The 26,057-nt window shown below is 41.4% G+C and overlaps 1 protein-coding gene across 3 annotated transcripts; it reads right to left on the bottom strand.

The window, feature by feature from the left end:
* Positions 1–1,963: 1,963 nt before the first annotated feature.
* Positions 1,964–24,631, bottom strand: nck1b (NCK adaptor protein 1b). 3 transcript variants are annotated; one of them, XM_026179655.2, is made up of 5 exons: positions 24,415–24,631; positions 13,361–13,411; positions 12,795–13,035; positions 2,898–3,649; positions 1,964–2,805 (listed from the first exon to the last, which is right to left on the bottom strand). In XM_026179655.2, the coding sequence occupies exons 3-5, from the start codon at positions 13,018–13,020 to the stop codon at positions 2,605–2,607; spliced, it is 1,179 nt and encodes a 392-aa protein (XP_026035440.1). In that variant the 5' UTR covers positions 13,021–13,035; positions 13,361–13,411; positions 24,415–24,631; the 3' UTR covers positions 1,964–2,604. The 3 variants fall into 3 exon arrangements, with proteins under 3 accessions (XP_026035440.1, XP_026035441.1, XP_026035442.1); XM_026179656.2 differs by lacking the exon at positions 13,361–13,411 and having other exon boundaries at positions 24,415–24,597; XM_026179657.2 differs by lacking the exons at positions 12,795–13,035; positions 13,361–13,411; positions 24,415–24,631 and adding an exon at positions 10,430–10,580.
* Positions 24,632–26,057: the final 1,426 nt, after the last annotated feature.

The following is a 26,057-nucleotide window of genomic DNA, read 5'->3' as shown; positions in this document are numbered from 1 at the left end:
TGGCGTTGCGTAATATTGCAGGATGCTTACAGAACTGAAAGTTAGGGAGGGCATTTTTGCCAAGAGTGATTCAAAGTGTAGGGAAATGCTGTTTCACGTAGAGCAAAACGGCAGCTGTACGACAAACAGCCACTGATCTGGGTATAATAAAGGAAATGTGACAGAATCCATATGACCCACATACTGATCTAGTGACTGAAAATGAAGCACAAACAGGCACTAATTGTCCCTTTAACATCGTGACATAAAAATAGTTTGGGACCCAAAAAAACAAAATCACTCAAGCCATGCTGACACTTTAAACCACACATTCAGAGATCCCTCCAGAAGCCGTGCACTCCTGGAATGTTTTCCTTTCCTGCCTTAAACGTTTAAATAAGACATAATCCGACTTCAATTCAGATTTCAAGTGGTGCAGTGCAGGTTTAAAATTGGCGCTTGCACTTTTCACCCATCATAAACCGAACTGAAAGCCGATTGTTTCACTGTTTAGAATTCATCTTATACAAGTCCAGGACAGAGGAAAGTCTGCTCACAGCTCTCTGTATGAATAGCTCAGTCAATCACCTGGGGAATGGAGGGAGGGGAAAAAAGGTTCACACCCATGTTTTGTGTTCTTTGTGGCATGACTGAATTTTTTTTTTCATGCTTGGATTAACTAGACCTCCAGAACCCTCCCATCTCAACTCCTTTAGTCTCTGCTATGATATAGCAACAATTTCCCTGCCTGGGTATGCGATTCCAGATACTCTTATCCAATGGAAAAAAAGTCTCAGTCTCCTCCTTTGCTCCTGATTCACCTCTTTTTTTCTTTTAAATGTCCGTTTTCTCCCTTTCCTCCTCCTTCCTCTCTCTCCCTGTACTCGGGTCCAACTGGCCACAGCTGGAGAACTCATCATCGCAGGCATCGTGATCATCATCATCGTGATCGGCGTCTCCCGGAGCACACTGCTGAAGCGGCCCCCCGCCAACACTGCTGCAGCTTTGATTGCAGGCAGCACGCAGCGGCACTAGCTGCCGCACAACATTCAACAACTACTTGGTCCACTTTCACTCAAAAACAGCCATTCACTAGAAGTCCTTCACTGTAAATATAAACCATGTGTGCTGCTGAAAGCATTCAGACATACGGACATTGAACATACATTTGGTAAAACCAGCTTAATGTCCCAAAGTTTGACTGCACGTACATTTAAAGCAGCTCTTAGGATACATTAATCAAAAGAAAACAAGCACTTTCTTTATCATTTCTTCAGCATAAGGAATTGTTCTCCGACAACCCCAGTGCTGGCTTAAGCTCGACGTGTACGCTTTGCAACCACACAAACGCGACCCCTGGGTAACCCTCAACTCCTCCATTCCCTCCAGTGATCACCAATTCAGGGAGCAGTGACATCATCCCTCCCAGCCCTCCATTTTTCCTCAGAGCTCCGGCAAACCAGCACTGTATATATTTTTGGAAGCCGCGCAGTTCACCCTGGCTCACCTCACTGCCGTCCATCTCCATCCCCTTTGGCAACACTGAAGACACATCTGCTGTCACCCACACACTGGGCTGGGGGTGGAGGAGAGACCCAGGAGGGAAAAATACTTTGAGTCTTCACATGACCTTTATATGCAAAGATAAACTCCCCGTCACCCCTGTGGACTGTCTCTCCCTCTCCTGTCGGAGCTAGGCGGAAGGTGTTAGGACACTATTCGGTTTGTGTGCGTCCATGCAAAGTTAGAGGATTTAAAACCCCTATCTACGCTGCCTCGGTTTTGTAACATTCACGTGATACAGATACAGCAATATGTGAGACAAGCAATACTGTTGTACAAAGGAAGACCACTATATAGAGAGTTTGACCTTTTACAATAAGAGGAAACCTTGAAATCCTTAAAAAAAAAAAAAAGAAAATGCACAGTGTGATATTCCAATCTCTACAACATTGATCATTACAGAATTGTATCAATAAATATATTTTGGTCACTTCATTTTTATTCGGGATTAGCAGAAGTTGTGTATTAGTTTGTCCACAGCCACAAACAGCGCCTTAAGACAGACAAAAAGAAATAAGCTATAGGCTCGGCTCTCGAGTTTGCTAACATCTGAAAGAAAATGCCTCAGTCAGGTGTTGGTTGTATAATGTGTAAAGTTAAAAAAAAAAAAAATCACATTTTTAAAAGAAACCGTTAAAAAGATTATATATTATCAACAACATCAACAACAACAAAAAAGGAAAAGAAAACTAAATGCAATAGATATCAAGGTGGAAATAACCATGGCATTGCCTATGACCTAGCACATCTGGATAATTTAAAATAGGCAACCAAGAGGTCTGTAGTTACTCTCAGGAGTCCACCTTCTTGCCGTCTCCCTCCTCAATGTCTCTCCCATGCTTTTTTACCCCACACCTCCTCTTGGAATGCTCACAAATCTGTGACAAATCACATATCATTTAAGTCCTGATGATGTGTTAAGTCTTCAGGCTTGGAGCTGAAATGTTAGTGTGTGTTCTCGTGTAAGTATCTGTATTATATGTTGATGAAAATAATGTGTAGAGGTGTGTGTGTGTGTGTGTGTGTGTGTGTGTGCGTGCATCACTGTGTGAGACAGATGGATCAGGAAGCAGCCAGGGCTTTAATCAGGTACAGTTTGTCTCCCTGCTCACTGGTGAAGATGGGAGCCTTTTTGTAGTGTTCAACAAGCTCTTCCATAGAGTTGAACTTGCGCTGTCCGATGCAGTAAAGGTTGTCCTTCAGCTGCACTTTGAAATGCTTGTTCTTGCTCTGCGCCTTCAGGGAGATGGAAAAGTCGTTTGGCTAAAAATGAAAAGAGAACCGGGGTTACTAACAGTGTTTCAAAGCACCGACACATAACAAGATAAACCAAGGAGAAGGTGGAGGCTACTGACCGATGACTCGCTGTCTCGGATGAGGAAGTCTCCCTCTGTGCCTCTTTGATTGAGCGCCACCTCTGCCTGATGGCGCGTCACCTTTCCGTAGTACCACTCCTTCCCCGCAAAGCGCCCACTGCCTGATGGCAAGATGTAGTCGCACTCGGGTGTGGGCGGCCCAGCGAGCCCCGCTTGCGGTTTATGGGAGGTGGAGTCCAGCACAGTGACGTAGTTCTTGGGCACCAAGCCCAGCTGTCCATCCGCTTTGCGGCACTTCCACCACTCCGGGTCATTCTCGGGCTTCTCCACCACCTCCATTACCTCGCCCTTCTCAAAGTTCAGTTCCTCGTCGTTGCCTGAGCTGAACGGGTAGAGCGCCTGAACTGTGTGCAGCACTCGGTTTCCGTTCGCTGTGATGTTCACCACCGCAGCCAGTTTCTCTGTCAGCGATCCGGCAGGGTCGAGTCCGCCCATACCCCCTCCCCCCGCAGTCCCATCCACGTCCTCCGTCACATAGTTGGACGGAAACCAACCTGACCGTCCGCTGTAGCTACCGCGCCACCAGCCGTCGCTGCACTTCTCCATCACCACCACACGTGTTCCCTTCACCAGAGACAGCTCATCCTCACGCTCTGCTGTGTAGCTGAACTTGACCAGGGCGGGAAGGTTGAGGTCATACAGCCTCTCTCCGTTATCTGCATTCATATCTGGGTCAGCATTAGGGGCTGGATCTCTCATACCCCCCTTTCTGCTCTTCACTTTCCCAATTCCTAAAAAAAAAAAAAAATATGACGAATATAGTAAAGATGTTGGCGTTTGCAGGGGAATCATTATCATCATTCATATTAAAATTGAACCCAGTGAATTCGATCAGAATCTGAAAAGCAGCAGAGACATGCTTATTTGTCTACATTCAAATTTAAAAGTCATCATTTCAATTAAAACAAAAAAAGGCCAGTTCTTTGGAATTTTATTTTCCCCATAATGGTGAGGAACAAGTCTGGAATTTAAAAAAAACAAACACAAAAAACCAAAACTGCACACACTTCCCATTATAAACATGAAAATTTAAGGCAGGAAGAAAAAATCCCAGACAAATACCAGGGAGCAATAATAAGCATTATGGGCTGGGTGGGTGGGTAAGCAGGGCTAAACATCATTCCTTTTCAACATTACATTCCCCTAACCCCCCGCTCCACAGTCCAAATCCAAATACATTCTTGGGGATTAGGCCTAGGTGCTGAGGAAACAAGGGAAAAAAATGCAATGCTGGTGTGCTGGGGGAAGAAAGTGAGTGGGATGGAAACTTGTTTTGGCATGGACCTATAATCTGTGGAAACTAAAAAGAAAGTAAACTGCTGCTACCCAACAGTGGTTAAAAAACAAAACAACAACTAATACCATTTCATTGCTGCTAATCACATTGAACTAATCACCTGCAGCTTACAAAAAAAAAAAAAAAAAAAAAACTCAGCAGGAGCATCAGAAATATGACGCACAGGGCAGGTAACAATTCTGCAAACTGTGAGCACTGCAAAGAATTCATGAGGAAGGTAAAAATAAAAAAAAATTGAATGCAATGCTGTATGTCATGTGAGGACAGATAAACAATAGAACAGAAAGTTAAAGATCTTTCTACACTGCAACTGCACTGGATCCACTTTGAATACATTTGCACTAAAAACATGTTAGAAATTGTACTTATTTTTCCAAAGTAATCTCTGTAGGCCACTTGTGATCTTGTGTAACTGAAAGTCACCGTCTTCAGAATGTACTGGTACTTGTTTACATGTATATAAAAGCAACCTGTCATATATATTTTAATGGGTCATTTTGCAATGTATATTACTAGTCTGCCCAGCTGAGATTAAACTGGGCTGTATTTCACCTATACAATCAAAGGCTTTTGACTTCCTTGTTCTAGAGTGCTCTTCCCAGTCTCTACCCAGCACCATCACTCTCCAAACACCCCCTCAACCTGACCGGTGTGCGATGATAAGGAGCACATTCATCAACGTGTTATCAACTGTGGGCTATCAGCAAACTAGCTATTCCTTTCTGTATTTGATGCCAACCTAGCCCACACACATTTCCATAGTTGACCACTGGCAAAAGGGCAACAAACGGAGGCTAACGGTAGAACAGTCACCATGCCCGTGAACCTTTTTCCCAGCAATTGTTTCAATCAGCAAGAATTTCCACCTGACAGCCATTTTGCTACTTAAACAAAGCCCACGTGACGTTACTGTAATCATGACACATCTATGCTCTTACCGATGATGTGACGGTAAACCAGACTGAAGCTAAAACTAACCAGACACTGATATCAGATAGAGCAAGCAGACGAGAGACCCTATTCCTGATTACGTCTGCAAAGCTATTGCTTGCACAATCAAAAGACAGCTGGGTGAAATTATATACTAAGGCAGGGTGTAGTCTCCAGGACGGAGTGGGGAACGTGACTAATGTGTCACAACGCCATACTGAATATCCTTTACCACACATAAATTGCTACTGAAAGGTGTCTCTGACTCAAGGAGAGCAGACAAATTTCACGGTAGTGCTCAGAGTCCAACGTCAAATTGCTTCCAGGTAGACCCTGTTATTAGTCACACCACTGTACATAACTACAGACTCCAGACAGGGTGTTAAGAGCTGATGTCTGTAGGTGGAGGTTAAGTGCTGCGCAGATGCTAGTTATGCATCTGTGCAGTCTTTAGGACTTGAAGGCAAAATGTCAAACAACAACAAAAAAATTGTTTTTTCTTACAAAAAACAAATGTTTCCACAGCATAAATCCACTAGTCTAAGTTTTTAAATATGCATAAACATCACAGACCAAAATCTAGATTTCCAACAGCCAAAGCATCTGCAATTCTTGGAAACAAACAAACAAACAAAGAGTGATTATGCAGGTGCAGGCTCCGGGGTGTGCCTTTGTACAGTTGGAAATGGCCTAGTTAGCTCCATACAAAGGTTAAAGGTGAACTCTGTATAAATAATGCGTCTTTTACCTCCGACTGACACCGGAGACAACTTATTTTTGAGTTTTTATCTCTTTGGCCAGCCAACAGTCCTTATCAGTGTCCCTGTCACAGTTTTTATTTGGCACTTCCTGCTCCGCTCACATGAACACTTTGCATTAAAAAAAAAAAACAAAAAAAAAACGGAGCCACTAAATTTGACTAGATGCTCAATCTGTAGTAGTAGGATGTTCAGATTTGCCTGTATGGCTACAGGTAGACAATACCAGAAGACAAAAGAAAAGGGCCCATCTGTAATGCTGCTGTAGGTCGATTACAAAAATGTACGTGGCTGTGCAGAATAGGGCTCTGAGCACAATCTCTGGACCTTTTATTATGTCGAACTCAACAAGGTATGTGCAGAGTAGTAAAGGCACAGTAACAAGCACGTACAGGTGGTAACAGCAAACAAACAAACAAAGTGTGTAGAGGCATTTTGAAACCTGCAGAAATTCCAGATTATCATGGCACAGATAAGAGGTAGCTGGGCTTAGTGTCTTTTTTATGAAGTAATGGTAACACATTACATAAGTGACGTACGTTAGGGCAGTAACAGGACAGTCTGAGGTTAAGCACTGCTGGATTATATGAGGGCTGAAGCTGGAAATCTTTCATCTGACCAACAGCCCACTGCAACAACTAGTAATGAAACCTTTGCCACAAAATGCCCCACACGACGAGAAACAGAATCCTTCAACTGCAGACATGAGACAGAGTAAAGCAGCGATGAATCTTAAAACCCCAAAACAAGTCAGTGCTTTCACCTCTGGTTCCCTGTGAAAAATCAATGACTGCTGAAATACGGCTTGTGTTTACCGCAAGCTTCAGACAAACGTTTTACTATAGGAAATATTTTAGAACTCACGAGTCGCTAATTGAGGTTACAGAAAGTCTCAAAGCCATTTAACACAATCACAATCGAACACAAGACCTCACCGATTGTGCCGTCATTCAGCTGCAGTGGAGTTTATGACCTCAAATTTGGATTTTCTTTCTAGTGACAGCATTTACACAAATGCCATTTTGCCAAAGAAAACAAACTAATTCTCCATATTTTATGCAATAATCCAACAAACCTATTGAAACACCTACTGGTTTTATTTCTTGTGGGACAACGTCCAAGCTGGCCTACAAAAAGAAAACGGTGTTTTTGGCTACAGATACATGTACTCTGAAAAAAGCAGATTTAAATGTAGAAAGCTAAAAATAAACACCATCTCACCACCTACAGAGTAGTTTCCGCTCATTGCTGACACCTGAACTTAACCTAAAATTCTGCCCTCACGGTGCATGTGTACATGCAGTGTGGGATTTTCAGCTTCCCCAAAAACCCACAAACCCCCCCGTTACTCTATTGCTACCAGAAAAAGGATAACAAGAGAAATGAAAAAGAACTTTGCTTTGGAAATTTTTCTCTCATTTGACGTCACATGCTTTTTCCTGTGTATTTCCTTAGAGGAGGACACAGAGGAAGGAACTCATATTGCAACAGATGGCAGTAAATAACAATGATTAAGACCATGACTTAGTTGGTAACCACCTCTGAAACAGTTGCTTTTTTGGGGGTTTATAGATGAGGTACACTCAGCAGGAGGAGAAGAAAGTGCTGGGGAGTTTGCTCAGCTACCAGTGGTAGACAGGAACTAGTTTTGTTTTTCAACTGTGGCCTCCCTACACTGGCTGGCTGTCCCATTGTCTGCTAGGACCCTTTCGACCTCCTGGCTTCCCTCCATTTCACGACTCTTCCTCTGCGGACGACAACACCCCGCGTCAGGCTGTCTGACAGTGCCTGAACACACTCCTGCTTTGGCATTTTGAGTCCTCCTGCTCTAATCACAGTCATATTCTCAACTGCACTTCTTCTCATGTTCCCTAAATTATCACGCAAACTACACTTATGTCATGTGGTGACAACACAGAGCCTCAGAAAGTGCTCTATAGATTCACAGCAATGCAAACTCAGACAATATATGTACCGCAAAAAAGCCACACTCAGTCGTATGGTTTATGTGCCAAATATAATGACAGCCATGTGTAGTTCAAAAATCAAACAAGCTAAAGGAAAGACACACAAGAGTGAGTTGGCTGTTCTTCAGTGGAGACGACCGGGGCTACCTTTTAAGACTACAGCTTCAATAAAGCTGCCAACGCGGTTGAAACGCAGGAAACGTGCAAACTTCTTTCAACTTCAGCTGTTCGAGACATCAAAAGCAAGCAGGCAGCCATCGATCTCTGTGACGGAGCAGCGCTCGGAGAGAAATACTCCTCTGTTCTTTACGCATCTGGACAGCACACCGCTACAGTCAGGCGCTACAGGAAAATTATTTGGTTAACATATGTAATCACAAAAAACCCCAAAACAAAACAGAAAACTGCACAGTAACTTTAAAACTCGTTTTCACTTTCTCTTCACCTTTACTCAGGTGACCTAAATTTAAATTGCATTTTGCTGATGCTGTAAATCATGTGTGCTCCCCCCCAAATACAAACACGTCAGTTCAATTAAAAAGAAAAAAGAAAAAGATTTCCATAACCACTGTCTTTTACATGATTGCTATTTGGACACGCCAATAAAGCAACGAGTGTCATGATACTGGCATGCTGCACAAACAAACAATAGATATTCAATTGTGGGCAGCAAGCAGGGGGGCAAAGAGACGCTCTACTGAGAGCTAATATTTATATTCCTTCAGCCACCAGTTTGTCAAAATGATGCTGAATAACAACAAAGTCTAAAACAAAACTTTTTCTATGTGCCAGCCCCCCCCTCCCCCTTGCATTTTAACTAAACCAAATAAGTAACTCACAATAGATATACAGTCTGGTTTACTTGTTCCTTTTGGATTTCTGAGTTTTGGATTATCATAAACAAACACTTTAAGTGATCTTTTGACTGTACTCTACAGACCAAATTGTGGTTATTCACTGGGAAAATAATCGGTATATTATTCTATAATAAAAGCAATCATCTATAGTAGACAATATAATTCAATTGACAAGGCGGGGGAGGGCGTTGTTAATGTCGGCAATGGTTCAACAGGTCCAGACCCTTGCTCACTTCCTCTTAAGCAATTCTTAATGGAAGAATATACAGGAAAACAAAGACGAGTAAATGTCTTTTCACAGGAGAACAACATCTGAAGGCCTGAGGAAACTTGACAACTCCCCTGCCAAACTTCTAATTATGATTACGTCTTTTGCCTTTTTGGTCAGGGAAGAGCGATCAGTGGTTTTGGAGAAAAGCCGGACTTTGAAATGAGGGAGCGTGCGACAGATAGATCCCCCCCCCCATATGATTCAACTTCCTTCTAACTTCTTGCTTCCTCTCTGGCTTCACTTCTCCAAATGCTCAGAGAGAAATGTGCCTCAAATTAGAGTTTCCGCTCGCTGGGGAGGCTGAGAAACAGGAAAACGGAGGGAGGGGAGAGAGACAGAGAGAAAGACTAACAGCTCTCAGTTTACACAAGCAAAACATTTGTTAGCTCATCTCTGTGTTGGTTTCATCACCATACTCTGGATCCTTCAGACAGCAAGCAGACTAGTCAGTGGACACGGACACACACACACACACACACAAAGATAGACAGAGACAGGCGATATCACTCAGCAGTTACAAGGTGAGATTACAGCAAGCGTGTGTGCCGAAGCCTTTTGAAAACGAGTGTCAGCGTGGCTGTAAAATATCCTCATCCCACAGAGCTGTCCATGTAGCGACATTCCTCTGATAACCGAGTGAGGTGCGGGAGATGGGAACCCGGGTCCCATCAATCAGCAAAGACCCCTTCCTCCTCTTGACTACAATGACTACAGTGTTCTACATAAGCACCCTGCGTCCCTTCAACTGTAGCCCATGACAGGAGGTGGGGTGGACGGTGGGGGAAGAGACCCTCCTAGAATGAGTGGGGGCACCCTTAGGTTAGCATAAGAGAAAACACACACTGGCTATATATTAAGATATTCCTAAACAGGGTAGGGGTCTTCAAGCATGATAAAGTAATACACCTAGCTCACTGGGACTAATAGTAGAAAGAACTGGAGTGGGATTACTGTGTGTATGCATGTGTGTTCAACAGAAAGAGGCAGAGAACGATTGCTGAGGCAATTACAGGCTTCGGCTCAGCAGAAGGCTTTTCAAAAGCATATCCACCCAGTCTTTGCAGCTGCTCACACTCACACACACACACACACACAAAAGCTGTTAAGACACCCTTTCACCCTCTCTTTACCAGCACAACATGTTAGCACAGAAATCAGTTTCCGCCAGCTCCAATTATGACACATTTACTTGGTTAACTAAGATAAAACTAACCAGTGTGAGAAATCACGAAGGGAAGATGAAAAAGAAAGAAGATTTGACAATTGCCGCTGCACAGCTAGAGAGAGAAAGAGAGCGCGAGAGTGAGAGGAGGAAAAAAAAAAAGCCACTCAAACTTCAGACAAAACATTTCCGGACAACTTGTAAAACAACAAATGAGTCATACTTGCTTTAAAAGCAGCTTAAGAAGACTAGAAATGTAGAAAACTCACGAAAGAAATGTTTGAATAGGTTAGCCATGTCCATTTTGGGATTGCCGTCTCTCCCTCTCTCTGTCTCCTTCCCGGCCCCCGCTCTCTTCCCACTGCAGCTGTAGAGTTATTCCATGTGAACACCCAGAGAGCTGGGAGGATTTCAGAGCAGGGCAGCCTACTTGTGACCATGTGGTCAGGCTTAGCCAATGAGAGTGTGGGATATAGAGGCCTTCAGTCCAGCTATGGAAGGCAGAGCACAGAGGCCTCATGGAGAGGAGAAGAAGAAGGGGGGGGGGGGGGGGGGTTGACACTTATACGCGCAGAGAAAGAAAAGGGAAAGACAAGGTATAAAGAAAGTGAAGGAGTAATTTCCTCAACATATAGAAGCAGGAGGGTAGTGTCCTTAAAAAAAATTATATAAGGATCTGTGAGGACATGGCAGCAGCTGAGTGAGTCAGTGAACACTCAGTGTCACATGACTGCAGTTGTTGGGAGAAACACTCATAACTTTACAACAAACACAGGAAACATGAGTACTAAAACACACACACACACACACGGATCATACCATCACACATTCTTTCGAACGATGACACTGCTCCACACCCAGCAACGGACCTGGCTAAGAAAAGAAGAAGGGAAAAGGAAAAAAAACCCAAGGTTTTCCCTCCCACATATTATTGAAGAGTCAGCCCTAAAGTTCACAGCTAAAATGCTTTAAATCTACTTAATAAATAATTAAAAACAAGAAAAAGTGAAAGTTATACATTTACAACCTTTCTATTGCTATATTTGTGTTTTATAAAGTTTGGTTTATGGTTAGACCACATTTGCTCATGTTTTACTGAGTTGTATGTGTAAGTGAGAAATAGCTGGAGTTGCCATTGCTGCAGCTGTTCATGTGAACCATTTGATCAACGGATGCACCGACAGGTGGGATGTTACGGGGAAGCTCGTCGCTGTGGTGCACGACAACCAAACACATACGCACACACTACAGACAACAGAGAACAGACAGGCAAATAAACCTATAAAAGCCTAGGACATGAAGACTGAGGAGACCTAAACTGCAGCAGTACAAATAAATAAATAAATAAAAATTTACATGCCATAAACAGAAAAACAACAAGAGAAAAAAGGGAAATCCCTGCTTATTTAAGTGAGCAAAAACAGAAAAGAAATGAGCCGCACATTAAAAACTAGAGAGGCTGCTTCCTGCCCTTACATGATTTTTCATTACGAGAGCATTTGAGCTGACAGGCTCATCTAACCACAGCACTCACGCACACACTAACAGGAAGACACATTTCACGTGTCCAACAGATAAGGGTTTTGCAAACATTTGTAATGTATACACTTATGACACACTTCTGGTTAGAAGGACGGAGAATAGCCCCATTTTTTTCTAAACTTTCGGGAGGAAAAACACCTTTCGGACAAAGGGTTTCCTCGCAGAGATCCTCCTACTCAACAGCACGCAGACACTGCCACATCACCAATAAACAAAACTGCTTAAAAAGTACCCTTTTTCCCCCTGCAATTTGATGTTATGCAGATAAATAGCAGACGATGACTAGTGTACACCTAATGGATTAGCGTAAACTGACAACAGCTATGCCATTACGCTTTAATTAGGATAATGATGGCATGTGGTTCAAACAGTTTGGAGTTCAATGTTTAAAAAAAAGCTTCTGACACTAAAGACAAGGCATAACAAACTAGGTAATTTATGAAAAGAGAAATCACAAACAAACTGTGTTACTATGGTGCAGATAGAGGAGAAAACACCTGTGCTGTATCAATTCAAGACAAGATAAAAGAATTAGGTGCTGCTCATACAGAAACAGAAACTAGAAATTGTCCAATTTACCTCCACCTAACACACATCAACAGGAGAAAACATCAATTGTATTGGCATTTAAAAATAGAGATCACCGCCTTACCAGAATAAATGCTTCAAAATACACAATCGTGCATCAGACAACGCTCCAAGAAACTAAAGTTTCAAACTAAAGTGCACAGTGAGATGAAAATCGCTCTCTGCATTTCAACCAATCACATATCAGCCTGCGACCATTCTCCTGTGGTGACTTTCACAAGATTCATCACACGCCACAACAATGTATTGTAGCTGGCCTAGATAAACGTGCTCTGTAATGCCACTCTTCTTTTTCTTTTTTAAAGCATGCAAAGCACAAAGCACATCAACCAACAGTCAAAGATGCTGCAAGGCATCAAACATGCGCAAATATTTCATAAAACATCCTCAAAGCTTTACCGGGAAATGGTGAGATCCTCCATAACACTAAACAAATTTGTGGAGAAGAGTGTTAACTTTGATAAAGCTTCAAGTCAAAGTCAGGAAATCATAACTACTTTTTACCTAGTGTGTCTTTGAGATTCTTGACTATAGATGCTTTCCTGGCACTGTTTTTCCTTTCCACATAGTTGGACGGCACAAAGCCTGTTTTGTTGGTGGCATTTCGAACCCTCCACCAGGACTTTGAGTCATCGAGAAGCCAGAGACGCTCGTTTTTCTTGATGTCCAGCTCCTGGTCCTGCTGGGCCATGTAGTCAAATTTGGCGATGACAATCACCTCTTCCGTCATCTTGCACTAGGAACACTGAGAGAGAGCAAGGAGAGACATGAGAGTGACCAAAGGGTATATTCTACCTCACAAACTCTTTGAATCCTTTTAAACATTAAAACATTTTCAAAATAGTGTCATCGAGAATAGTGTTATCTCATGAGCAGCAGTAGCAGTTACTTATTTACACTTATACCGAGCCTTCATATCTTTCCCAAGTATGGATTATGAGCATCTGTTTCCTGTGTCTGCTAACACTTGAGACGCATGTCCAGACTGTGGTGTTTGCTCATGTAGAATGATTATTTAGAAGACACAGCAGACGTAAATTTAGAAGCCGTTTAGAAACAGGCAGCCGTACCTGTACTGCATCAAAGCTGAGAACTTCAAGGGCTCTGACAATTCTGCTGACCTAGAAAAAGAACAAGAACGATGCGAGATAATTACTACTTGCTTCTTCTTAAAACTCTTCTCTGCAGATTTGTCGATATTACCAGGAAACTTCCTCTTTTATACAGTGTTGGCTCTTGATTTTTAAATAAAACGAACCCAGTGTGTTTACAACATTGTCTTTGTAGTGCACCAATGCCAAGATACAGATGATGTCATTAAACTATATTAGCAGAAGGCCAGCCAACATTTCCACAGTTTAGTCTCTTCAGATATAATTTCCCTCCACTAATTGTATTCTTTTAATAACAGTCATAACTGACTATCCACAATGACAGTGTACAAACGAAGCCTTCATACATTTACACAGGTGGTTAGGAGCAATGCTAAACTACCAAACTCTCTTTTCTTTTAGGCATCAAATGTGAAGCGAGAAATCAGAACGATGGTAAAGATTACTGCAACGGGGAAGCAAAAAAAGAGAGAGGCACTGTGCGTCAGAAATGTGGGTACGTCAGTGAGCGAGGCTCTCAGCGACCAGTGATGAAGGATATTATTTTAAATTTAGCACTGGCCTATAAATATTCAAAACTGTGCGCAGCACCAATGCAAATGTTCAGCTTATATGAACAGCGATGTTTGCAATCATTCATAGGTTCCCTGAGCTATCTAAAATTATGATTTTGGAAGACTGTGATCCACTGTGAAGACTTCATGTTCAACAATGAGCACATTCACAACAGCTGGTCTCATGACCCCTGCAGCCATCAGCACAATCAGAATATGCTAGATTAATACAGCAGATACTTGGGTCAACAGTGAGGGAGTGGGGCACCACTGAAGCATCTGCTTAGCTGCTCTGATGTCACGAGAGTGGATGGAGTTTCACCTTCACCCCCCCCCCCGCCCCAAAAACTCCCGACTGACTCCAGGGACCAGACACTGACCTCGTTGATAGAGAGCTCTTGGTTTTTATTTGAAGCAGCAGCAGTGTCTAAGTTTCCTTCTATAGCTGGCCTTGAGATACGCCTAAACCTGATCTTAGGCAAACACAAGCAGAAGCTGCAGAGCTAAGTTTCAGCATGGTTAAGCAAGAGGAGGCGGGGAAAAAAAACGAAACAAAACACAAAAAGAACAAATTTATAAAAAAATTAATTAATTAATAAATAAAAAAAAAAAAGGGAGGTCTGGGGAGATCTTAGCGGACTAAAAAAAAAGAAAGAACAGAAGACAGTTAAAGCAACATGAGATGATGCTGCCACATTAAGACTACAACAAGTTTAGAGTCAGAAACTAAGAGGTGTGATTAAAAAAAATTATTTGTGTAACATAGCTTCCATAAAATGCTGGGTGGGTGGGGGGCACCTGTGGTTTAAGCTTTCCACATATGGGGTGTTGTCTTAATTTGCAAAAAAACTAATAAATAAATGAAAAAAATCATTTGGGTGTATAATGTGGTTTTATCTCATGGCTTGTTATTGCATGCTCCTTTTCCATCCTTAATTAAATTAATGAACACTGCGAGACATGTTAGGGAGTGGCACAAAAAAAACAAAGAGCTGATTTACTCTTCTCGAGAGCCTCCTTCACCCAAGACAAAAGCAACAATCTCTCCACTCCCTGGGCTGGGCTGGATAACTGTCTGCCAAAACAGGAATACAAGTGTGTATATGCGCTCCTTCTGCATTTACAACATCCCACCCTTACTATAGTTTTTCCATTTTACACTCTCCCTAGTATTTCATGACCAAATCGCAAGTGCACAGCTATTCCTCCCATTTTCAGAAAACACGCTGCAACCCATCACCCCCCACATCTAAGATGGCTAAGCACTAAGTGCACATTAACACCACAGTGACTTGCGATGCGAATGTGAGGGAGGATCAAAAAGTTAAGCGACAGATGCCCTGAGCTAATCATGCAGCTGCATACTGAGCCGAGACCAGTCGCCTTGCCCCAAAGCGCTACGCGAGAGGTCAGACGGGTCAAACTGCTCAAATGGTCTCGCATTAACATCAACTGTGGATCTCCACTTACCCTGCTGCCAGGCAGAATTAACAGGTAAGCCCAATCCGCCAGCAGCACATAGCACACATCGATCTTATTGACTTTGTGACTAAATGTTTTCACATTTATCTTTCTAACTCACAGCTTTAAAAACAAAACAACAAAAAAGGACTCCTCTTAAATTATAAAATACAGTATCATCATACATGTACAACAAAATTGTAGTTCGGGAGCACTGTGCTGCTGTATACGTTCATATTTGCCGCCATCTTGCATTTGTGAGACAAAAATTAGGTTAACTAACCAAAAACGTGAAAAAAAAAACTGTCTTTCCATTTAGAGTTGAGATGAATTAACATATGCAGAATCACCTGTAGTTGGAGAATTTTGCAAGACAAGTAAAAATAAAAAACAAAACAAAAAAACATATTCACTGATGATTCGCAGTGATGTGGAGAAGAAAAGAGGCCAACCAATAACAACAGCAACAACAAAAACCACTACGAGGGCAAGGGCTGCTGATGTGGAAATGTTCAGTGGACAAGATTATCAAATGCGATGATGTCATGACTCAATGCTCCCAGACAAATAGCCTGTGACCTTTATAATGAGTAAGTAGTAGAAGTATAGATGTTTTGAAGAAACCAAGCACTGGGAAAAATAACGTGGGTGCCAAACATAAAGCAAAAACACGATCTTTACAGACAAGCTTTGTGGTCATCAATGAGGGCACCGAGACTGCATGAAATGGTTGGAGAAGTAGCCAGATCTGGTGGTCTGTGGTAAGTGCAGGGTTTTCCCTGCTCGTGGCAGCTCTACTATTCCTCCCTCGTAACATTCAAAACCAGTCTGCTGTCAATAAAGCAAAAAAAAACAACAAAAAAACAAAACATCTCTAATATTCTGCCTTGAAACAGAATAAAAACCTGTGTTCTAGTAGCTTCTTTACTGAGAGCTTTTCCAACACGTTATTATCAGTATCATCTGCTTTAAAGGCTGAATTATAATTTAGATTAATCAAGTAATATCTGACAAAGTATTGGAAAATATTAGAAACATACCGGGGCAGTTTTTACACAAAACAGCCAGCTGAGTGTACGCTGAAACGCTGTCACTTCACAGCTAACAGCTCAAGATTGAACTCGGTGTGGGGGTATTACCACAAGTGGAATGTGTGTTTATAAAAAAAGTGGGCCTATTTGTGTCATGCTAATGTGCAGAATTATAAACCAAGCGGTTAGTCTGGCTCAACGTTATCTAATGTCACGCCAGGCTAGTGACAGGTCAAGCAGTGTTAATACAAGTCAACCACTCATGTTCTCAAGAGTACCAACTCTAGTCACAACTGTTTCCCATCAGCAATGTAAAACTAACCCAAATGGCATCACTGGGGTATTGAACACAGGTCAGCGATCCTTTATTTAGAGTCATCAGAAAATACCTTTCTGTTACACAAAATTTGACGAGGCTCAAGTGACGGCGTAAACCACAAACCGCAATAACTGCAAATTAGCAGTGTAATGAAGATGCACAGTGCAACTTTGTCAGTTCTTGTATTACAATAAAACAACACTGACATGAATTCACCACATCCTGCAATCTACAGCTACTGCCATAACCTCTCGAGTCTATGCATGAGAAAAAGGGGGAGGAAAAAAGCACACAAGTGAAGAGCCAGTCAAAGAGCACTCCTAGTGGACTCTTAGTGGAATGCATTTTATAGAGATGCTGTCCTGGAGACAAGCATGAGTAGAAAATAGCCAGAGCTGCACTGACGTCAATTTTTGTCCTTTTACAAGTCATATGAGAAGTTATTTGTTAAACAAAATGAACAAACAAACAAGAAAACCTCACAACAGTTGGATATTGTATCAGCTAAACAAACCAAAAAGAACAACTATGGATCCTTGTCTATCTTCACTGTGTGGGCATACAGTGTATCACTGCTCGGCAAGACTGCTGAGGCACTGAGACAGCAGCAGCATGAGCTCACAGAGGCAGACAGAGTAACCTAATCCCTGTGACAGCCTGCTAAAATCACAGGGCTCTGCTGCCTTCTGGAATGTGCTCTTTCTGCTCGCTGCTCACTCAGCCCCTCTGGCACTGCTACACTTCCTCCTTCCACCAAAATGTGCATTTTAGATACAGGGAAGGTCTGATTCACAAACTGACAGCACAGGATGGTGATGGGCCGATTAAGACATGTTTGCGCTTCTCTTCACACTGAACCACAGCAGTTGAAATCCCATGAGACTGCAGCTCATCCCAGATGTCCCAGTTTCTCTCTAAACAAAACAGAAGCACAGCAGCAAAGGGTCATGGGAGACTTGGCAGGCCAGCTGTGAGACAGGAAGTGTGGACACAAGGGTGACCGGATGATGGGAAAGTGATGCAAGCTGACAGAGAGCAGGCTTGACCCTCTTCGAGTTTAGATGAGTTCAGATAACTTATCTTTGCACTGATGCTTGTAATGTACCTTGTTAAAGAGATCAAAGATGAACTGCTGGACTACTTTAAACTTTAGCACCAAGACAGATCACATGATTTCCCACTTTAGAAAACTGTATTGTTCCAGCATCACATTAAAATTGAATTAGTGGGCCTCTAGTGTTTTGGGTTAAGCATATAGGCTAAGCTACATTCATGACTGTGTGAAAGCAGTTGGTTATCCACCCCTCGGGATCACCCTCAGCAGTTGGGAATGGCCTAAAATAGACCGTGGCTCATGTCCTTTGAGAACTGTCAGAGATTTACTCTCATAGCAACGACCAACAGCAAAAGTTTCAAGCTTTCTTTTAGACTAACTTCACATCAAAAGCCCCACTCTACACTCTAAACAAATATGTGAAAGGCCCACATAAACGCCACTGTTTGAAATATGTTGCTTAGCAATTTAGCCTGAAAATCCCATGCAAAAAAAAAAAAAAAAAGGAGTAGTGCCATTTTCATAAAAGGCAGTATTTATGTAATTTTGGCAAACTTAATGTCTCAAACACCACAATAAAGAAATTAAATCATAGCCCATGACCTTTTCAAATCTATAGCAGACAAACAAACAAACATATTCTCATATAGGCATCCATCCATATTAGAGGATATCCATTGTTGTGTCTGAGTATCTGTTCATAAAATTCAAATTAACAAACATTACGCTAAAAATGTTTTCACTTCCTTATTTCACTTCACAGTTTATTATTACAACTGCATATTCACCCTCAGTCTGGTTGTGAACTGTCTAGCCCACAGAAAGACGGTACTGGTGAAGTGACTCCTTTTCTGTGGCTGGAAGAGGGGGACGAGATGTTAAACAGAATGCCAATGTCTGTGTCTAAGCTGCACAGAGATTCACCTGTAATAAAGTCAGTTTTGATTGCTGAATTTTGATTTTTCACAAAGTCTAAATCACTGCCCCAGAAGAGAGCAATCTACCAAGCATTGCTTCAGAGGCTCACACTAACGTTGCTCAAATGAAAAGAGAAGACAAGAAATGTGAAACCAAGACGGTTTTCATGGGTCCTTACAAGTAGGCGTTTGCTAATAAAACTTAAGAAAAAAAATGCTGAAACCGAGATTGTCAAAATGAAATAAGTTGATCTGTATCAGCCCTGAAAACCTGATCAAAGCTTCCTTATCAGAAATCACAGCAAGTTACATAACCAAAGAGTTTGTAGAAAGCCTATGATGTTGCAAAAAAGGCAAAACATAGAAAAAAATGTTACTGTAAAGCCACTTGCAAGACTGCACACAAGTCATGCTTTATCTAATTATAATTAATTATTTATAGTGAATGCACACTCTGCAGCTGGCAGCACGAGGTGATTCACCAGAAGCATGCTTTTATTATTTATTATGCTTTTATTCCATCCGTAAGCAGATATCTGTCAGACCTCTGTGGAAGAAAGGATCCATTTCCTTAGACTCAACCTAATTTAGCAGCCTACACCTCTTCATGTACACCCTGAAATTGGCAGCTCTTGTTCTAGCTGGCCTACCCACCAGGTAAAATGATGGCCACATCCAAGAAATATTGGGTTTAAAGCAACAGTGCATCTGTGATTCTGGAGCTCCAGGGGATTTCCCAATGACTAATCTAAGTTTACAAAGCAGAAGGAACTCCAACACACAGCAGTGCAGTTTAATAAAGCTGCTCTTGGTTTGGTTTTGTGTACTGTCATGGTTCCTAAACCTGCTAGGAGTCAGTATGAACAAAATCTAAATATGGGGAAGTACTGCCATGAAGCAGAAGACCTTGTTATTGTTTCAGTAAAAACCACAGATTATTTGTAAACTGGACAGTAGTAGATATAAAATAGATAAAGGCTTCATTTGAACTCTTCCTACATCCTCAAAAATGCCATCACAATAGAACTAAACAAGCTACTTGTGGCAGACATTTGAGAAGGACACAAGTTGGAAAAATCAAAAATCTAGGATCTGCAAAAATTCCCATCCTTACATTCTCTGATAGGAGAGAGGGGGGGAAAGAACATTTTCCACAGAAACGCTCATCTCTGTACTCCCCAAATCAGTCAGCCTACACACATTTCAGTTCATTTTATTTCTTTAGGGTATTATCTGAGAGTAAAATCAATGTTCTCATGCATTTTTAATGAAAGCTGGAGATTGTTTGGCAACTTTTCCATACCCAGGGAAATGGTGTGAAACAGCACTTGTTATACATGTTGCTAACTAGGGCTGCCACGAACGATTATTTTGACAGTCGACTAGTCACCGATTATTTCTGCGATTAGTCAACTAATCAGATCATGCATCCACTGGACGTAAAACATACAGCTTATTGCACCAGCATGCATCTGCTCTTATATAACTATCATTAGCTTACAGCTTGAAGTGTTTAAGGTATGTGCTAACTAAAAAAAAAGACAAGATGATAGTTTATTAAATTTGAATGACATCTGCAGATTGTTTCGGTGGAGTTTAATAAACTCAGCCGTCTGCTCCTTGCTATCTAAAATATAACAGGACACCGGAGTATATTCTCGAGCATCTCACACTTCTGATAATCAGTTGTCTGCTTGACATTTATTCAGCTGTGTAAAAACTATAACTTTAATCTCAGCCAAACAGATTTACTCAGGAACAAATAAAATACTAAAAAAAAATTTTTTTTTAAAAAGCCAAACAATAACATTTTTAAGTTATCTAAGTGACTTATATTAAATGTTTAACCTGAGTAGCGAAAGACGGCGGTGGGTTTGAAAACGATTTGCTGGGAGTCCGGTGTTCTCACAGGCTCGAGTGAGCCTTGAACCCGGCTAGCTATCGAGCTAGTGGGTAACAGACGTCTCAGAAAACGTTGGAGCGCTTTTGAAAATATGTGGTGTCTTGATAAACTGAGCAGATATTTGAGGTTTACACAGCTACATTCTCGCCTGAAAATATGTTAAACTTTATTTTGTGACCCAAAAAGAATAATAAGAGTAATATTAAAACTAACTAGCTGCCGCCATTGTTGACAAATGCGCTGGGCCGCGCTATGAATTCTGGGACACAGCTTCTTCTTCTTCTTCTTCGGGGTTTAACGGCAGCTGGCATCCTTGTACATGCAGTGCTGCCATCTTCTGTTTTAGTCCGTTATTACACTCTTAAATACTACTACCGGTACTTATTCCTGCGTCTTTTGCGATCTTACAAAGCTTCAAACGACGCGTCGACTACTAAATTAGTCGTTGACGATTTTAATAGTCAACGTAATCGTGACTAGTCGACTAATCGTGGCAGCCCTATTGCTAACCCCTTCAAAAGATCCAGCACATTCATTTCAGAGGCAACAACAGATTTTTATAGGGATGGTCAGCTTTTTTTCTACACACAAAAACTAAAGAAATCAAAATAATCTGATTAAGATGCTTAAGTCTGCAACAAAGCCAATATCTCAGCAGTTGCTTGAAGGTCAGTTTCAAGGCGATCAGAAATGCGATAAGAAAAACAAACTGATTCTCAAATGACTGATGAGATTCCTAGGTTGCCGGACTGTTTAATTATTTCATTCTTGCTGTTTGATTTCCCGTGTGATTGCATTCAAGATCTAGCTTGCTTTAATTCAAATATTTTCCATGTTGTCGTTACAGCCAAGAGCGTTATGCCATAAAATTGAACTTTGCTCCTAGGTTTGGGTGTTATAAAATAGTCACAGGAAAATTTCCATCTAGTCACTGATCTCTATTTGCTACCAGTGGACCACAGACAACACTGAGAGGTGAGATTATAGATCCAAAAATCTGGTACACAAGAGGTTTTAATTAGAACAGTCTCATATACTGGAGCTATATGAAGGTCTAACTGTTTTTTTGTTTGTTTTTTTTGCATAACATGTTCATAAAGAACATGACAAGAAAAACGGGTGGTGTGGAAGCCACCCATGAACCATCATTTTCTTGCTCCTACTGAAAGTACTGTAGCAGACTGAGGAAGGTTTGTGGACAGGACTTACTATTGGTTTAACAAATTCACAGAAATGACCTAAGCTTGTGCCTAAAAAGCCTGCTTTCATCATTAAAGACACGCACAGTTCTTTCATTATGACAGTATTGCTTTTTTTGTAATTCAGTGCTACACAACTGCTGTCACAACAATGACAGTCGTAGTTGCACGAGTACGCACATCCTCATTATCACTTTGCCAAACCCACTGAAAGAAAACCCCGAACCATAATGGACTAAGAGAAGAAACACTGAAACTGCACACTTCTCCTACTCGACACGAGGAAGTCAAATCACTTCAAAAGAAAACAAAAAGATGGCAAATACAGCCGGGACAGTACACTTTTACAAAAGTTGGAAAACTTAGTCCAAACAAGAAACAATAACTGTGCACTTCCTTACAACTTTGCTTTAGTAGTTAAGCTGAAACTTATCTTTTTCTCCCCTTTTTTTGGTTTCAGTGTTTTGCTCATTAGTCGCCTTTTTGCCCTTTGCCAGGGCACAGAAAGCAGGAGCTGTTGCTCCGTCATATTCTGTCACAGTTAATGTATACAGAGAACGTCTGTTATTTACTCTTCAAACATCTACATGCATGAGCAGTCGGGCACAAAAAAAGAAAAAAAATGAAAGAGGAAATGGAAGAGAATGTATGCAATAACAGAGATTAAGGCGATAACATGCAAAGAGACAATTGCGGAAAAAAGAAAAAAAAAATCCCCATTTCTCAACTTCATAAAAAGTCCAAAAAAAAAAAAAAAAAGAAAGAAAGGTGACTTTATGAACTAGCTTCTGAGCCCTGACGAGGGAAATTTTAGCCATCGTTTTGACTATCGAGAAAAACAAAGTTGGTATTTTACCCTGGGCTGCGAGGACAGATTTGGCTGCTGGAAGCCACTGGTAGCCAGACACTCGGAAAAGAGGAAAGGGCACAGCCAAACAAAAAAAGGATAACGCCTTCATACGCATACGATTATTCTGTCATAAAATCCAAACAAGAGCACCATTATAGTGTGGGATGTATGACTATTACAGGAGTACACAAGGAGTATATCAGAGTGAAGGAACAGTCCTCACTTCTGCACAGAAGCTCATGACATGGCAGCTGACAGGTGCAATTTTTTTTTAAAATAGGTTGCCTAATTGCAGTTTCCATGCATACATTTGATTTTCAAATGTAAGCCTTCGAGTACGAAATGCTGATAAGAATGGCATCACCATTTCCTCCTGCAAGCTGTGGATACCCTCTCTGTGACTCCAACTGAGAAGAGAGCAACAGCAGAGCAAATGCCTCTCTCTTCCTCCTCCTCCTCCTCCTCTCACCTCCTTGAAAACTAACTTGTGACAATAATTACAGAGTAATTCTTAACCAGTCGCTAGTATTTGGTTGCAGAGATGTGCAGGCTACTCGCATAAATCGCTCTGATATAATTAACCACAAATCATCAAATAAATACCTGCAATACAAAAACCTCAAGCTGGAATAATCTGTTGAGTGTTGCACCAAATTTTGTAGAAGGCCACACAAACAAAAGCCGCAAGGGCTCGCCAGGAGTTATACAGACGAACTGCCCCATTGTGCTTCTAAGAATGACATTTAGTCTGGCTTGGGTTGTGTAAGGTAGAAACAATGTTACGGGATAAACTAAGTGTGCAATTACCCAAAATCTTGCCGAAAACAAGATCTAAGCGATCCAACTAGGAATATGTAGGCTCAAATGCATTTTGCACGTAGTATACAGGTAGGTATTTATCCACAAATTGAGTTTAGATAAATAAATAAAAAACTATTTAACAAACAAAAAAAACAATTCATTGTTGTATGTTCTCTAAGTTGAAGATTTTTCTTGCATTTGAAATCTCTGGGACAGAATGTCTTTAGGTTGAGCACTACTGATCCAAATAAACAGATACCAAGCCAACTGGGTATCACTGGGTGAAGATAGAGGTGATGGACCAGCTATGACTAATTATGGCTACTTGAAGCAAACCCCAATACCAGTGATGCACATCGAGACCACGACCAAGCGAGTTCAACTCAGTACGCAATTAAAAAACGTAATCCTGAGATATAATAAGAAAAAAATAAAGCTGCATTTAAGTATAAACTGTAAATTGGATCAAACGGTTTAACATCACTGTGGCTTCATTTAAATTGTCAGTCTTACGAATAGAAGTGTTTACGTGGTGCCCGCTTGAACGAAAAGAAGAATAAAGATGATAAAGCTGTGTAGCAGTTTTGGTGGAGTTTTTACCTTATAACCTGAGCTTGACAGCGTGTCACGCTAAAACGGCTAACATTAACCTGGCTAAGAAAATTTCCCCCATCTGCTTTTAGTGGTTACAGCCAGACTAACCGTCTGCCAGCTGGATAACAGTGTGCTGGCCATGCTGGCATGGACACTAGGTGTTTTTCTCTCTCTCTCTCCTTTTCTTTTTCAGTCTAGGTTAACGTTTAGCTGTTAGCTTGCGTGAGCTTTAACGCTGGAGAACCGTTAGTGCTGCAGTCTGTATCACAGAGCTTCACCATCAGCGGCAGCTCAGATTCATACCCTGCTCTAGTCATACCAGGTCTTACCTGATTCCTGACGGCCACCTCTTCTTATGTCCTTTTGGAAATATGTTAAAGGGTTACACACAGCAGCCAAAGATGCACAGAAGCGGCATCCAGAATCCTAGCTAAGCAGCCAGGTTTTTTTTTTCTTTTTTCCCCACTCCAAGACGCTAGCCTAGCTGACGAGACGCCGTGCCCCGTTGGAATAGCATTTCTGCATCAATGCATGTCATCGCTCAGCAGCATGGCTAAGCTAACTAGCAGCTACACAAGCAGTTCAGACGCTCTCTGGGTCCCGCCTGCTGCCACACGATTGGCTGAGAGAGAATCAGGAGTTTGTGATTGGACAAAGACACTGTCCGTTAATCTCACTGCAGCTGCTGGTGCTTTGCTTTCCCCTAAGCATTCGTCATGTTTTCGTCTCTGTGAGGGTAAAGAATCGATCGAATCTCTACCATTGATAGACGTGTGTATGAAAAGAGAGATGAAAGTGAGTCTGGTTATCGCATCACGTACTGTTTAATGTTTTGGTATCTAAAAGAAAGATACGTAGGGAGTGGGACTTTAGCACAAGACCCAAACTATAATTTAGGCTAGTAAGAAATTGATGTTCTGTACTATACTTGCTAAAATAAAATACATAAAAAGTGCAAGCTTGCCCTTCAGCAAGCATCGCGTTAAATGCTGCCTACGTGTTTTTAGTATATGACAACTGTAGTTTTCTCAGCATTAATAAGCATTTCAAAGAAATGCCCAGTCATCACCAACCGTGCGATACACAAAACGAATCTACATAAAATAACTCGTCATCCAATCCCATTCGGGCTCCACATGTGAAATGATGATACATCTATTAAACGTCTCTGTGGTGAAGATACTTGCAGAGTAATTTGGAAGGCTGTGCAACTCGCTGCAGGATGCAATCTGTTTCCTGCTCAAACAGATGGGCCTGCCCTACATGTATTCTGTGATCTGCACCCAAAACTAGACTATAATACTGCATGTATAGTGGATTATAAACTCCATCTAATACTTCTATTCACTTTTTAATATAAATTGGACTGTTTAAAATAAAATATGGCATGGTGGAATGTGTTTTGAGTCACTTTCTTATTAGCTTGAGAAAGATTTTGTCCACATTTTCTCTGCAAATGGATCTAGCTTGTTGTTTTAGTCATTTTGTATTATTCAATAGTAGTAGACTGTCATTACACAGGCGGATTTGATTTACTGCTTATATTGTTGCTGTAATAAGGGTATATTACTGGTCCCATGACATTTATTACCTATTTGTGTGCAAATAAGGTTATTATTCAATAGATTGTCATCAGCTGTGCACAGTCTCAGATCAATTTGCTCCATCAATATGCTTCCATTTCTACTGCATACACAAAACATTCGCTTCCTGGCTTTCTGAAGTAAAATAATTTCCTAGCTCTAGCAGTCTAAATGAAGTGGATCCTGAATGCCACCTGCTGGGCTATCAGTGAATCATGCGTTTGTGTCAGCTGTGAGCAAGCATCATCCCCTCTTTTCATCCACTCTGCATCCTCATTTTGTTCTTATTTCATTCCATTGCTTTTGCTTTGCCTTGGGGAAACGTAGAGCTCAAGTGGTCTTGGTTTTTCCCAACAGAGAAAAGGAGACGTCACTGGTGAGACACTGAA

Source organism: Astatotilapia calliptera, chromosome 9 (assembly GCF_964374335.1).
Source record: "Astatotilapia calliptera chromosome 9, fAstCal68.1, whole genome shotgun sequence".
NCBI classification, from domain to species: Eukaryota; Metazoa; Chordata; class Actinopteri; order Cichliformes; family Cichlidae; genus Astatotilapia; species Astatotilapia calliptera.
This window is presented reverse-complemented; position numbering and strand designations above follow the sequence as displayed.